General features: G+C 36.4%; 2 protein-coding genes across 2 annotated transcripts; one reads left to right on the top strand and one right to left on the bottom strand.

The window, feature by feature from the left end:
* Positions 1–4,648: 4,648 nt before the first annotated feature.
* Positions 4,649–12,564, bottom strand: LOC111047371 (60S ribosomal protein L18a). The gene is made up of 4 exons (XM_039433242.1): positions 12,247–12,564; positions 10,721–10,900; positions 9,640–9,816; positions 4,649–4,852 (listed from the first exon to the last, which is right to left on the bottom strand). Exons 1-4 carry the CDS (start codon positions 12,262–12,264, stop codon positions 4,694–4,696), a joined length of 534 nt encoding a protein of 177 aa, XP_039289176.1. The 5' UTR covers positions 12,265–12,564; the 3' UTR covers positions 4,649–4,693.
* LOC111047386 (ribosome biogenesis protein NSA2 homolog) lies at positions 12,343–15,329 on the top strand. Its single transcript, XM_022333130.2, has 2 exons — positions 12,343–12,653; positions 14,503–15,329. Exon 2 carries the CDS (start codon positions 14,516–14,518, stop codon positions 15,293–15,295), a length of 780 nt encoding a protein of 259 aa, XP_022188822.1. The 5' UTR covers positions 12,343–12,653; positions 14,503–14,515; the 3' UTR covers positions 15,296–15,329.
* Positions 15,330–16,248: the final 919 nt, after the last annotated feature.

The raw sequence follows: 16,248 nt of genomic DNA, 5'->3' as shown, positions 1-16,248 counted from the left end.
GTAATTTGTTGTCAGTCATTTTATTGTAGCCTATACCCTGATAACACTTCATATTTATCACCTATGTGCAAAGCATTGATAGTAAAGTAATTCCATAATTTGTGATTTTATACAAGTTTTACCACACATTATTTCAATTATTTCTTTAAAACACACAATAAGCTTTGGTTGACTTGTGAGGTTCTTTTGAACCTTACTTTACTATCAAAAACATAAACAAGGTCCACGTTATAATAGCAGTGGAGAAAGATAGGAGAAAAACTTTGCCGATCCTCTGTCTTGTCAATGTCTTCTGTAGACGTTACGGTAGCTGATACAGGTTTATTGATATTTAAAATAACTTTCTCGTTTAAAAATAATCAATTATATTTTTTCGCCACACTGCACAGAAAGCAGTTGTTTTCCAGTCCCTACGTAGATCTGAAAGACATTCTTTGCAGACGACTCTCGTCTGACGTCAGAACAGGTTTCTTTCCGGCCTTAGCCGGAACTAAAGAGTATCCTTTCCGGCCGCTAAATTTCAAGCGTGCTAAAACAGCTGATCAAAAAACTTTTCATTATTTGAGTTTATTATTCAATAATTAAAACATTTATAATAGTATCATCTTATTGTCATTTGAAAGAATAAAAAAGTATAAACTCAACCTTCCACATAATTGAACATAATCTTTTAGGTTATTTAGACAAATCAGAATAAAAAATAAAAATACTTTGAAAATTTCCTGATATTCAGATTACCTCAGATTTGCTAGAGCTAAGACCTTCCACTTTGGTTTAGGAAGTGCTTAATAAAAAATTATTCTCATATATATTTATATTGTTTATTTTTCTGTGTGGCGAAAAATAGCGTTCGCACCATGGGCAAAAATTTTTTTCCGGATCTCAATCTTTTCTAGTTCTCGGCCTACGGCCTCGGACTTGAAAACCGATTTCGAGCCGGAAAAGTCTCATTTTCGGCCCTAGGTGCGAAATATACTATAATAATCCAGAAATTATATTTTTTCAATAATTTTATACGGTAATGTATTTTCATAATTAAGATGAAATATTTTGTTTATTAATCATTAACTCTACATTGTTAAAAGACGATCTGGCAACACAGCAAAGCGAGAAAGAGGTAGCGCTATCCGCTTTGTTGAATGATAGACAAGGATAACAATACCATTGCTAATCAAACACTGTCATCATAACGTAGACCTCACTACTATAGTGAGGTCCACGTTATAATGGCAGTGGATAAAGATAGGAGAATAGCGATGCCAATTCTCTGCATTAATTAATTATATTTCCACACAGTCAAAAACATAATTGGCATCGTTGTGGACCTAGAAAAGGATAGTACCACCGGCTTAGTCGAATGATAGAAAAGGATAGCAAAACCAAAGTTGATCAAATACTGTCATTATAACGTGGACCTCACTATAGGCCTATAGTCAGTGAACGAACACTCACTAATCTACAAGTTCAAATGTAGATTATAAAGGTGCGGTAATTATCGCATTGACTAATCCCTCAAATTAGAGAAGCACCGTTCTCAATTCTTTCGTTACATTAGTGGTCGCTTATGCCTGGTTTCACGTTCCAGTAACCTGAGGCAGGTTACCAGAAGAATATTACTTCAACAGTAAATAGGTTCAAGTACTTCACGGTACAACATGCTTTTGATGACTCCAGTAACTAGAACATCTACTGGAATCATGTGTAACCTTATCTGAATTTGGGAGAGGAATAGCACAAGTTTACCTTATTTTTTCTCTCCCTATCAATTTGATGATGTACTTATTATATGAATCAATAAAGATTAAATCGTGAAAACCACACAGTTATGAGCTTCAAAGTCAATCAGTTCATAGAAAATTTCAAGTAGTATTTTAGGATAGAAAAAATTAGCTCATTAGTCTTTTCACTAGATAGCTATAGTATTGACCAATAGAAAAAAGTTCATAGAAAACCAATTGAATGATCGGTTTCACACTTACCGATTGTCGGCCGACGCTCAATATTGTCCTCAGATTAGCTAATTCTCACAAACAGCTGATTCTTAGCCAAAAGAGGACAATATTCTGAGTGTCGGTCAAAAATCGGTAAGTGTGGGAACGATCAATGACTAATCACGATCATCCATTCATCCTTACTGATGAAACGCGCTCAAATTATTAACTCACTCGTAAGGCAAAGAATCGCTGGATCGTAATGCTGCGATTTTATATGCAACTTTGCTATTCACTGTTGCATAATGTCAGAGATGGCTGTGGGACCATTGATTTCCTATTTGAAGTTTTGAAATACATTAGACACCCTAAAACAATTTTTAAATTAAATTTATATATTTCTGTTTGTGCTAAAGACATGGCTATTTTTTCATCGTATAGCATCTCAGCATTTTGGAATCGCAAAAAATATTTTATACAATGGCCGCACTATTGTCGATCTCAAAATCAATCCAATTTTGAATTGGGACTGTGATTTCATGAGAAACAACGGAAGAATTGAAAGCCAAGATTCGAGAAGCAATTTCAAATTCCAGTTGTAATGTTACGTCAAACCATGCATGGACAATGTGATGAAGAGACTACAGGAATGTTTGCGTTGAAACGGAATACACCTGCAAGATGTCATCTTCAAAAAATAAATGTTTCGGTATTATTTATTCTGAATTGGCATTATTACTATTGAATGATATGAAAAACTTTATTTAAAGATTTGTTTTACTTGAAATTATGTAACTTTCAAAATTTCCCATTTCTCTGAAACACTCTGTATTTGTCCACATAGTACACCATGCTTCTGATACAGTGAGGTCCACGTTACAATGGCAGTGAACTATTATAAAAAGCTGTTCTCCTATCTCTCTACACTGACATTATAACGTGAGCCTCACTAAAGTAAGTCATGACGGAAACCTAGTATCGACCAGCTAACGACTAAGGCCGGGTTTCACCAGGAACTAAACTTAGAGGAAGCGTAAACTCCAATTAGCCCTTGACTGACAAAATTGGGTTTCACAACACGCCGTTAACCTAGCTCCGCAGTGCAGGCTGGTTGCTTGGCTGAATCGGACTAGGCGCTGAGACAGCAAATAATAGCAGCGTTGGTGGGAATGCGAGCGGCCGCAGTAACATCTTCCACCCAGCAATGGTCGGCGTAGTTCCACCTAGCGGACAGACGAAAGATCAAACCAGTCGGTTATTTGATCCCTCCAGCCAGGCTCAGCCAAGCAGTCGAGACAATAGAACAATGGAGTGGCGGTCTTATTCGCGTTCATCAACAGTTTTCTTTCTCACGATTATTTTGATTTTTGTGTGTCAATAATAACTCCAGTCACCAGTAAACAGTCACCCAGAAACGTGGTGTACTACCATATTAATGACTTTTCATAATGATTTTTAATTATTTAAAAACATTGTTGGCATTCTGAGCCTTTAGGCTAAACTTGGGGTCGCTGAGAACGAATCTGCAATCAGAATTTCTCTATCACGAAAAATAACGAAAAAATCCAGCTGTTGATCTTCCGGCAACCGTTAACAGTCATCCTGCAATGCGGCCGAAACACTTCCAAGCCAGACACCCCATCTCGAATGACAACAACGCCAAGCTGTGAGAAACCATCCTGCACTGCGGCGCTAGGTTTAGAGCTAATGAGCCGTTATAGAGTTAACCGTCGTTACATCTGTAATCTGTCTTTAAGAAAAAAATGGCGGCGTTCTGTTTACTGTCATGTTGAAAGTAAATTGTCAAGATTATGTTTAATTATCTATTCGTGGTTTTTACGATTATTTTTTAATAGATTAATTTGTTGTTTCAATATGGAAAGACCAAATAATTCTAGAACAGCATACGAATTGGCATTTGAAAGTGATAGTGATGATGATTATGTTGTTCGCCGACCTAGATGAATAAGAGAAAGGGTTGATAATTTTAATAATTTGGACGAAATCGACTTATTTTTCAATAAGATTGACATGATGCGTTCTTTCACTGTTTGTGAATGTTGGGTCCCTTCTTCTTTTGATAGCTTTAGGCAACACAACATTGATAGAGTGGCTAGAAGACAGCCTGTGAAATTTTACTTATTTACAGAAGAAAAAACAATCTATAGAGCAATTATTAAAACACTACAGCCTAAATTAAATTTAATAAATCATACAACTAAAAACACTACAATATAAGTTAATTATTAATTACTAAAATTTGTAGGCTAATCTTCACTCATTTTTGTGAACAAAACTTGTGATTTCGGAATCTAGTTGGATTCTAGTTGAATCTAGAGGCTCATTGCCACCATGATCCATTCTAATCTGTCGTTTCGTAACGTAACATTAGTTTCCGTTGGTGAAATCAAATTTCTTAATCTTGCGTTAAAGTCATCAGTTAGTGTTAGCTGGAGATTACTAAGCGAAGCGTTAACGTGAATAATGTGAAACTCACTCTTAGATAAACATTGATAGACAGACAATTCAGACATGTCTTGATGGACGACATTAATCAATACATGAGACGTGTGTTCGTGTATTACAAATTGATCACAACAAAGAGGGCTCAAATTTTCTACTTCTAGTTCACGAGTTCTGTTTATTCTGATTATCTAATTCCACCCAATAACTAAGATGAATTATTGAAAGGCAGATCAACAATGACGAAGACAGAGATTTAAATAAAAGGTTTATTAGTCAACCAAATGACAGCCGTTATCTTAGAGGAAGAAGGTACGTGGCTTCCTGACTGAGAACTTGGGCATCTTGTTCTTCTGTTGGATCCTCTTGGGCAGAGGGAAGCGGATGTGAGAGTCGTGGAACTGCTTCACCAGAGGTCGTCGGCAGTTAGCAGCTTTCACAACTTCCACCTTGATGATCTGCAACAAGCAATCGCAACAGTTGAAATACATAAACATTTACAATAATTTGAACTATATCAAAATTGTTTTACAAAAAGGGCTATGCCTTGGCTCCCCAAGCTACTATTTGTTTTAATCGAGGCTTCTGTCATCATCAATAAATGATACAATAACATTAAGGTCATTATGATTGACAGGGTTTGGTGCATTCATGCTCCCATTTCATTGCTATTTCATGCTCAATTTCACAATTATTTCTCTTTATTTTATTGAAAGTCTAATCACCATGTTTTATAATAGAACCACCTTCATAGTTTATTTCTTACCTATTTTATCTACCCTCTATTGTGTTGTATTATGGAGTTTAATTTTTCATGGAATACTTTCACGATAAGTTTCATTCCACATGGATGCAAATAACTTTTCTCTAGTTTGTTAATGTGATCTGGTATAATGTTGATGGCTTACTATATACTATATTATTTACTTAGATATTTGTGATTAATACTGATGCGGAACTGTTCAATAATTCCAACTGATTGTCTTTATAAATAGAACTTTAGAGGTCTTTAGAGGAATTCAGGACAGTGGTAGGTAGAATAAATGATTAATGTCATCTATTACATGAAATAGTTAATTATAACGTAGCCCTATCATGGGTGAACTATTGAATGCTATTAATTGATATTGTTGTCTTTACTCATTTTAAGGATTTTTTATTATGTATTTTGACCTAATTATGATTTTATTATGTACCGGTATCGTAATTTTATAAAATGTTTTGTGACGTGGCCTTATGTACTACTGTATCGCCAGGCTGAATAAATTGATTGATTGATTGAACTACTGAAATATGTAAAGAACATCCTAACTAATAATCATGCTAATGTGACTTGAGTTTTCGTGCTAATGCTAACTTATTCCTTAAGTTTGTATTATTTTAAATTTATATTGTCAATTTTTTGTGAATGTTACCATAGGCAACAGCCTTGTAACAATTGTCAATAAATGTCTTATCATCTTATGCCTGTTTTTCTTTTACTACGTATTTTTGTCATTCAATGAAATACACAATACGTTGAGAAGTTTAACATTGCACCAGGTAACAACAGTTGAAAATCAAGTTGTTTATTATTTACTACTTTTCAAAATTCCAAACAATATTAAACTCCGAAACAAACCAGAATTAGTTAGGATGATCTTTACATATCTCAACAGTTCTATTTATAAAGACAATCGGTTGCAAACTTATTGAGTATATAAGAGAAAAATGAGTTTGATTTGAATATCAAGTGTCCAGAATTAACAGTAATCGGATGATACACTCAGATAGCAGCTGTTTGTTCAGATACAGTTCAATACTCGAAGCTTTTCGAAATGGAGAATACGCAGATTAGGCTACACACATTCGATGAAAAGCCAGATGCTATGTTGTGGATGAACACATGAATGCTCAGTTTGTAATAGTATTACAAAAGATCGTTCATGGTATTTTCATCAGTGATAATAATCTAAGTAGAATGTTACCTTGATTGGAATACTGCATTTGCTTCACACTTAAATGAATCGCTAATTGCAGAAAGGGAACATATCCAGTTTTCATAATTTTACAGGAGAGACAAAAACTTATTTAAACCTGAATCTAAACCTGTAGTAAACGATATTATTCAAAACGTTGTCATTACAATGTTTTCAGTTGGACATGTATCCTTCCTACAGTAAACGATGTATCTTACATTAAATAGTTGATTTTTTGAAAAAAAATTTGAAAAATTTGATCATGTTCCCTTTCTGCAATTAGCCATTCAAATACGGTTTATTCTAAAGAGGAGGTATTGAAAAGAGAATGTTATATGTTATAATAATACTCAGTTTGATAATATTGAATTACTTTGTCGACAATGAAATATAACTGAGTCCACCAACAGACTCCGGTCATATTTTTCAATTAAATTCAATTCTTTATAGCCAACATTTAACAACGTAATAAATCAAACACTTATCACAAGAAAATAGAATAAAATTAACTACCGAGAACTGAAAAAAAAACTAAAAATTGTTTCAGGTACCACCAGCCTGAAACTATTGTTTTTAGAGAATTGGCCATTCCCACATGAATTAATTTATACAATGCTAATTGCAGGAGCATGCTAATATTGGAGTATACAGACTTCTTATAATATAAATCTTCTTTTCTTACAGTTGGGTAGTTTTTTGCAATAAAGATTTGATTTTAATTACAATGATTACTTGTGATAAGTCATTGACAAAAAGTGACTTTTAATTACAACAATTTTTAACCACTCTAAACTGAATGAACAAGAAAGATGATAAAGCCAATAAAAGAGCATCAGAAACAGATGTAATAGAATATAAATGGACACGCACAAGCCTAAGAGCTTATGGGGGCATCACCCTCATTATATTAGTATTATATTTGTATTCTTCTGGCTACAACTTTGCTATTAACCCCTTATTTCCAATAAATTTCTGCTCTGCTTCACAAAAACACCATTGATCATCATAAGAGCGTCAACAGGATTTCATTCTCCGAATGAGTAAACCCTCCCAAAGATATATCGTATTATTTTTCTGGAAGGCAGAGCAGAAATTCATCTGAAACAGGGTTTAGAAAGCCACACGCAGTTCAATATTTTAGCATGGTGCTCAAACAAATTCGTGTCCCTTCTTATGTTCTTTTTTGTATAAGTATTAATTCCTTTAATTTTTATTATTTTTCATCATTTTATCTTCATTTATATTTTTAAGATTTTTATTGTAAATGAGACATATTTGAGGAAACCCATTGTCTCCATTGTGAACGAATAAATAAATGTTATCTTGAAGATTCACTCCAAACTGTCCATATTCCTCATGAATAACAACAATGCATATCATTCAAACCATGCTCATAGTTCCAAGTGAGCTTGGTCTAACAATAACGATTATTGTATAGGCCATGAGTTATAACATGAACCTCAACCCCTCAAACGGCGAAAGAGTGGCTGTCGTGGTAGGGACACAGTATACATACAGTATGGAAACTTGGCTAAAATGAAACCCTGACGCTAAAATCCGCCATCTTGTTAGGAAGCGCCGCATTGTAATAGTATTGATGGCAGGTTCGGATCACTTTAATGATCCGGATCAATTGATCTCATTCACTGCCACGAGCCAATCAGAAGACCAGGATTGGAACTTCCCAAGGTCACGTGACGTGTTTAGTATTGGCGTCATGTAAAAACAAAAAGCATTGGTTAGATAGGCGATTGATTACAAGTTTCCATTCTGTACTTTTTCTGTGGTAGGGATGTAGGGGTGGTAATGTCTCTCTCACACATCTTCCCCTCTCACTCAGCATTCATACGGCTTGTTGTAGAGGTAATAGGTACAGTGTATATACATAGGTAATACGGCCAGTGTACAGCATTCATAGGGATGTAGGGGTGGGAATGTCTCTCTCACACATCTTCCCCTCTCACTCAGCATTCATACGGCTTGTTGTAGAGGTAATAGGTACAGTGTATATACATAGGTAATACGGCCAGTGTACAGCATTCATAGGGATGTAGGGGTGGGAATGTCTCTCTCACACATCTTCCCCTCTCACTCAGCATTCATACGGCCAGTGTAGAGAATGTTCCAAGGGAGGGTACCGGCTGGAGAGAGCAAACTGACCAAACTCTTCCCCCACCCTAAAAAAAATGCGTTGAGTCTCATGTGGTGGAAGGGAGTGGAAGGTTATAACGCACAGCCTACGAGCTAATGCATTTCAACGGCAAGTATAACAGACGTAAGACCCATTGATGCCTAGAAATTATATATCCAGACCAGGAGTCTATTGCATGAAAAAAAAACAAACTAATAAAAATTGGTGTGGCGCACTCACACAACTTTCCTTGCAGTTATAGAAATTGATCACCTGACGCTAGTGTTCACGCGCATCTCAAGTCTACTATTCAAAGATCTCAGCCAGCTGGTGACAGGGACAATAACGCTGGAGACACAGGAGGTGTGCTATCTCTTCATAGTGAATGATTTAATAGAGTCAACAATTGCCAACAGTTTGAAATTGAATTATCATATATTCTCGAATTTCGAGCTTATTTTTAATTTTATGTGAAAATGTTACTAAATTGAAGATATTTTCATGCTCAAACTTTTTTGTTTAACTTATATCTGAAGCCTGATAATTGGGAATCTGAAATCAAATTTTGCATAGATGAGGCGGAGCTCCTGAAATTTTTTACAGATATAGGACTTGTGGCAGTTGATAGATCAATGACTATTTTAGGTATAAATTTGATCAAAATCGTTGGAGCCGTTTTCGAGAAAATCGCAAAAAAACCCCTGTTTTTGACATTTTTGCCGCCATCTTGAATTACATTTGATCGAAATTGTTCGTGTCGGATCCTTATAGTGTAAGGACATTCCATAATTGGGAGATGAGATATCGTGTACACAGACACACACACACACACACACACACACACACACACATACAGACCAATATACCCAAAAACCACTTTTATAGACTCAGGGGACCTTGAAACGTATAGAAATTTGGAAATTGGGGTGAGCTACCTTAATTTTTTTTCGGAAAGCAATACTTTCCTTACCTATGTTAATAGGGCAAGAAAAGTAATGTTAGTAGTCAGCTGATTATTAGAATATGCAATTACTAAAGTATTAGATTGTATTTTCTCAAGCAACGGGACCCCTTGTGGGTCCTTCCCAAAAGGGACTCTACCAACGAAGTCCTACAACTGATTTTTTCAACAACAGATTGCATGATTAAAACGCACCTGGATGGAGTGAGCCCTGGCCCTGTGCCTGGCTCCCATATCACGGTAGCACTGTGTGACTGCGCCGGACACGGACAGATCACGGTACTCCCTGTACATGTTGTGAGTTCCCGACCGCGAATCGTAACGCAGCCAGATGCCAAAGTTCTTTATCTTCACTGGAGACTTCTCAGGGATCTGTCAATAATAAGTTACAATTCGTGAGAATGCGAATTCATGAACATTACTCAAGGATAAGCATTATTATTATTATTATTATTATTAGTGTATGGCTTTGAATGGTGGGGAGACCCAAGGGTAGTTCCACCTCGCCGTATATAGTCCAAAGTTCCCTAAAAAGTAAAATGTATAGAAAATTTGAGAGTAATGGAGTGAAAGAAATGCACACTTTTCTAGACGGTAAGTTTTTAATGCGGCCTTTTTCCATTTACGCAGCTAGTAAACGACACATTTTGGTGTAAATCAACTTCATGAGTGCGCGCCAAAAGCTTGAACCAAAGATTTTGAAATGGCGTTCCATGGGAATGGAAAAATTTTGCACCAGTCCCGTGATTCAACAATTTACCACTGGAACTAGAACAATTTACCACTGGAACTAGAACAATTTACCACTTTTCGTGCTTCCAGACCGTGCCCAATCTCAACCTTTTTCTCGTGACTGAACCATCTATAACAGTAGGTGTATTCACGATCTTCGAGATAGCCAGCTAAGTCGAGTTATTTGAGTTTGAGCTGAGACGAGACGAATAACTCGTCTAAATCCAACATTGTGATTACGCCTAGTCAAATAAAATACTAAGGCTAGGCGCACACCAGTTAGTCTAGACAAGACATGATCAGACACGTTCAGTCACAATACTTCACATTGTTGCTTATGAAGGCATGTCTAATTTCAATGATTAATCAGTATGGATTGCGTCATAAGCAGCAATGTGAAGTATTGTGACTAAACGTGTCTGATCATGTCTTGTCTAGACTAACTGGTGTGCGCCTCGCCTAAAATAGAACAATGTTCAAAACTATAAAAATCAAATCTGAAACCAAAATGAATACAACGATATCATCAATCAGATTCACTCACCTGTTTTAAGTGAACAATTTCACCGGTGCTCTTCTTGAACTTCTTTAGTTGCCTAAGGAAATACCAAAACCTGGACTTGGCAACGATGGCGTCAGGTGCGAAAATTCTCATCTTATAGAGAGGAGTGGTCTTCTCCTTCTCTGTTGGCAACTTCCTGCCGATCACTTCGAACTCCTTCAACTGAAATTAAAGATTATTTGCTTAAAAAACGTATAAGAACATTGTCAATAAATTAACACTTGTTACTTTTTATTTAATGTCTTCTCACACCAGTAAACATGAGTAGGTGCCAAGAGTAACAAGCTCAGATGCTTCAGAAGGAGGCTTTTTAGGACCAAGGGACACAAGGCGGTTTGCATGACAGAAACCTCTCAATACAATATTTATATTTGCCATAGAATAAAACAAGTTTACAATAAGCATCGTTAGTTTCAGATTGGCTGAATAGGTTAGTAAGATTTCTGTCCATCTAATCGGAGAGCTATCTGTACTGTAGTGTCAACAAAAAAACGCCTTGTATGGCTTGGCCCTGAACAAGCCTCTGTTTCCTTCTAATGCATGAGTGCTCGTTCACGAAGTATACCGCTTTCACACTCTTGCCAAGTACGTACAAATGTCGACGAGCGCAAGTGTGGATGGCTAAAATGCCACCGCTCGCCTTCACTCTGCCCGTATAGACGTATACAGCAAGCCGTTTGACAAGCGACTTGGCGAGCGTGTGACGCTGGCATAAGAGGAGACTATTATCAATGACAAATATTCCAGATACTGTAATTCCCAAGTTGTTAAGCACAATTTGCTTGACTTTGTGGCAACATCCTAGTTCTCTTGATAATTATGAAACAAGCAGAAACAAGAATCTGTTGAATTTGTAGATAAATAATAATGTAACACCTGACTAACTAAAAACTTATTATTTCGTTAAGCTTTAGGCTATTGTTATGGTTTATTGTTAATATTAAATTATAAAAAATGCTATATACACAGCAGAAGCTAGCAAGATAATTCAAGCTAGTCAGTATAGTACACAAAAGCCGACACTGTGAAAGATTCAAAGAACTGACAGGTTAGTTTTTCATGCAGGCTAAATTTTGCCTGCGAATTCCTGAATCAACTGTTATGAAGTGATTGTACAGGATTAAATTAACTGATATATTGAACTATTATTGAACAACTTGGCATTCCTGATATTAACAGCCGGGTGAGAAAAATTTGATAATTTTGGTAACATCATGCTAGAGCTTGAACATGAGTAGGCCTCATTTTTTTCATATCTAATAATTATGTAGCCTAAAACTTATAAAAAATATTGAAATAGAAACATTAAGTTTGAAAAATAATACATCTCAGAAAATTAAATAAGTAAAAAATACCGTGTAAATAGATAGGTGGACACATGTTTGTAGGTTATAGGTTAGATTCAATCAGATGGAATATTATAGGAGGTATTTAGATGAGTCCATCAAAGTTATATTTATAAATTGTAAGAAACATTTCAATAAAATAAAATATTAGAAATAACTTACCTCTCCTTTGGCTTTCATTTTTAATAACTAAAATTACACCTGAATATGTTAACCAACACGCACACAAGCTTTGAAAGCGGAAAAGGATATTCTCAAATAGAAAAGCCGTATTTGTCAGTGCTACCAACAATGTCAAGTTTCCGTTTTGGGAAGTATTTGATTCAATCAATAATTCATCTACTTTTTCAGAAATTATATTTTCTCAATAAATTCTCTTTTATCAATTAGAATAATTCATTCTGAGCATTATATACATTTCATCCATACCCAGACCCAGAGTAAGAGTACCTCTTTTATCTACTAACCGATTTCTCGGATCTATGATAGGCTTCTGAAAACATAACCTCTTTTCTGTGGAGAACGCAAATTCCTCCACGCTTTTGTTATTCAGTTTTGTTTGCATTTTGGTAAGTAAATTTATTTTTTCAACAATTTTAATTTCAACTTAATTTTATTATTTTTTCCGTACATTTTGGTCTGTGAAATTCTGATAAATCTCATCTTGTTCAAGCAACGTTCGTTTACAGACACCACTCTGATATATTACCCAATATTGTCTAAAATTTGTATATTAATTATACTCGTTTACTCTATCAATCCAGTAATATCAATCAAGTGTTCAAAATTCTCGAGCTATGATATTCAATTTAATAGAAGAATTCACCTTCAATCCATTGATGATGTAATGTCATGAATTTCAACAATCTCAAAAACAAGGTACCGTACAAGATAACCTTTGAATCTTTTCTATTAAACATAATACATTATGCCTAATTGATTCTGTGTCGATACATGTAGTCCAATATCTTCAATCTTCATTTGTAGGACCATTAACCAGCCAGATGAGCTGGGTAGGTCATCATGTCAATATACAATTTCACACAAAAGTTTTTGACAACACTGTCATGTCAAAAAATAAAACATAATGGCATAGATGGCTAAACACGGTGATGGCCGCTAAATGTCATCTATAGACTCCTGGAAAAATTCACTCAAGAAGTAGTATGGTCTGGCACACATCCAGGACTTAAGTCTCCTGGAACTCTCCTTGAACTCACTGTCACTCAAATGACGCACAGATGGAGGTAGCATATTAAACATTTAAATAGCGATATTCGGATAACAGTTTTAAGCCTTACTTAGCCTACATCGAGGAACATTGACGTCGAGAGCATTTCAAAGTAAGTAGGCACTCTGCAACCCCCTCAAATTTACTGTCAGATTGGTATTCCTAATACCAACCAGGAAAGCAAAGATAAACTGGCTAAAAACTGTGAGAATCCCGAGTCTGGCGAAGAGTGGCCTACAGTGCTCCAGATGACCACTGGATGACAATATCCAAACTGCATTCTTCTGCAGCATACTGTAGCTTATTGATCTCATAATATTTAATAATTAATCAAGTTAGTTTTTTAATGAATTTTAAGACTACCTACCGACTACCTTTGTATTACTTGAGTTGTTTTTTAGGCCCCAACTTTGTGTAATAGACGTGCCTCATAAAGGTGGCCATTAACGATTGGAGCATGTATCAAGCATGTCTCATGTGTGAACGGGTATGTCTCCAAACGGAAAAAGACATAAAAGCAAAATACTTTAAAAAACAACTTTTTGGCACAACATGCATAAAGACCATGTGTGTACACACATCTCCAACATACTTGTCCTGTCGTTAGTGGCCACGTCATGGTGCCATACATGCTGAAGATGCGCGGAATAATTTTATGCATCTACTACGCTCGTATAGTTGGGGCCTCATTTTTGTGATAAATAATTATTATTTTGAGGCAATCCTGAAAACCCCATCTGCTCATGGTCTTGTAAATTTTGTTTTGTAGCTATTCGTAGAGTCTATGTAAACAAAACATTCAAAAGTCAAGTTTGTTAACTTGATGATAAACTTGAGCCTGTGTGATTGACACCACCATAATCAAATTATAGAACCATTAATATGATACATTTTCTACTTACTTATTTTCTTATTATTAGAACAAAAAGGGATTCAAATAGCATGAAAGCAACTGACAATGATGCCATGAGCATCAAAACTCAATTTTTGTGTAGCTAAGATCCAATCCAAGAGTAGACTAGAGATAAATAAGTGGGGAAGAAAAAATTATTCTCTATATTGGTTTGCAAGTTAACGCCAAACATTCCTCCTTCCATTCTTACAGCCATTTTTGCAAGTATTCCTCCTTCCATTCTCACAACCATTTTTGATCCTTTCAAGTAATCTTTCTCCATTTGTTTTCACAGGAACTGATCCAGAATGCCGCAGAACGAGTACATCGAGAGGCACCAGAAGCTGTACGGTCGCCGGCTCGACTATGAAGAGAGAAAGAGGAAGCGACAGGCGAGAGAGCCGCACAAGAGGGCCGAGATGGCCAAGAAACTGCGCGGTCTCAAGGCGAAGATCTTCAACAAGGAACGTCGCCTTGAGAAGATCCAGATGAAGAAGAAGATCAAGGCGCACGAGGAGAAGAAGGTGAAACAGACTCATGAGGAGGCCAAGGAAGGGGCACTGCCTGTGTATCTGCTAGACAGGAACGTCCAGTCGAGAGCCAAAGTGTTGTCGAATATGATTAAACAGAAGAGGAAGGAGAAGGCGGGGAAATGGGATGTACCCATACCCAAAGTGCGGCAACAGGCTGACGCGGAAGTCTTCAAGGTCATCAGAAGCGGCAAAACTAAACGGAAAGCCTGGAAGCGAATGGTCACCAAAGTGTGCTACGTAGGGGAAGGCTTCACTCGTAAACCACCGAAATTCGAAAGGTTCATACGTCCCATGGCACTCCGGTTCAACAAGGCGCATGTCACCCATCCTGAACTGAAAGCAACTTTCTGTCTGCCGATTATCGGCGTCAAGAAGAACCCGAGCTCTACTATGTACACGTCACTGGGCGTCATCACCAAAGGTACAGTGATCGAAGTGAACATCAGCGAATTGGGACTTGTCACACAGACCGGTAAAGTGGTGTGGGGAAAGTATGCGCAGGTGACTAACAACCCTGAAAATGACGGCTGCATCAATGCCGTATTGCTTGTATAATTATTGGTTTCAAAATAAAGTGTTGATTTTATAACGCTTTAGTTCTCATTCCATTTCCAAGTAACAATTTTGTCAGAGAGACCCTGGAATAGTTCAGGTGAGACCTGAAAAATCTGACACCAGAACTGACCCAGCTAGGTCACTCTATATTATTATTATTAGCCTATCTATATTATAATAATATAGATTGATTAACAATAAATATCGGGGACCGAGCTTTGCTCTGGAGTACAAAGCATAAAAAATTTATTACGAAAGAAGAAATTATAATAACATTCAAACAGGAATGTTCTATCTAATCACAGTAAATTGAGATTAATTTCCAGAGGAATGCAAAAATTTCCCTCACAAAGGCCCGGTTGCACAAAAGCCGGTTAAATTTTAATCCTGATTAATTCCACGTGAACCAAATCAGAGAAGACCATTTCAAAAAGATGGATCTACTGGAATTAGTCAGGATTGAAAATAACCCGGCTTTTTTGCAACCGGCACTAAGTACCTGATTGAATGATTACAAAAGTTCAACAGCTGAGTCATAATTTTGACACAGTCCCAAACACATGAACTCGCTCACTCACTTCCATCACCAACAGACGACGAAATAATTATTATCAGCTGTTTTTCCAAGGATGAATAATAATTATCCCAAATGTCCTTCAGCGAGTTTTCCCAGGGATGAGACCTAGTGCAATCGAATTTTTATATTATAAACCTACTATGTTCTGAATTTCGTGAGAATCTTTAGAGCCGTTTTCGAGATCCGGTGAAATACAAACATAAACATGTAAACAGAAATTGCGGTAGGGTAATAATATAGAGTGATCAGTAGTAGTAGTAACAATTTAGACCCCGGTTGCACAAAAGCCGGTTGAATTTCAATTGTGATTAATTTCACGAAAACCAATCAGAGGATTTTTCGAAAAGAAGCTACCGTACTCTGATTGGTTCTCCTG

This window comes from Nilaparvata lugens, chromosome 7 (genome assembly GCF_014356525.2).
Source record: "Nilaparvata lugens isolate BPH chromosome 7, ASM1435652v1, whole genome shotgun sequence".
Lineage (NCBI taxonomy): Eukaryota > Metazoa > Arthropoda > Insecta > Hemiptera > Delphacidae > Nilaparvata > Nilaparvata lugens.
Note: the sequence above shows the minus strand (reverse complement) of the source record. Positions and strands in the feature narration are given on the sequence as shown.

Excerpts from the sequence above, each read along its gene's own strand:
- LOC111047371 (XM_039433242.1), bottom strand. Across the intron at positions 9,817-10,720 it reads AAATTGTTCACTTAAAACAG|ATCCCTGAGAAGTCTCCAGT; the intron begins GTGAGTGAATCT and ends TATTATTGACAG. Across the intron at positions 4,853-9,639 it reads CCAGGGCTCACTCCATCCAG|ATCATCAAGGTGGAAGTTGT; the intron begins GTGCGTTTTAAT and ends TGCTTGTTGCAG.
- LOC111047386 (XM_022333130.2), top strand. The coding sequence starts at position 14,516 with ATGCCGCAGAACGAGTACATCGAGAGGCACCAGAAGCTGTACGGTCGC.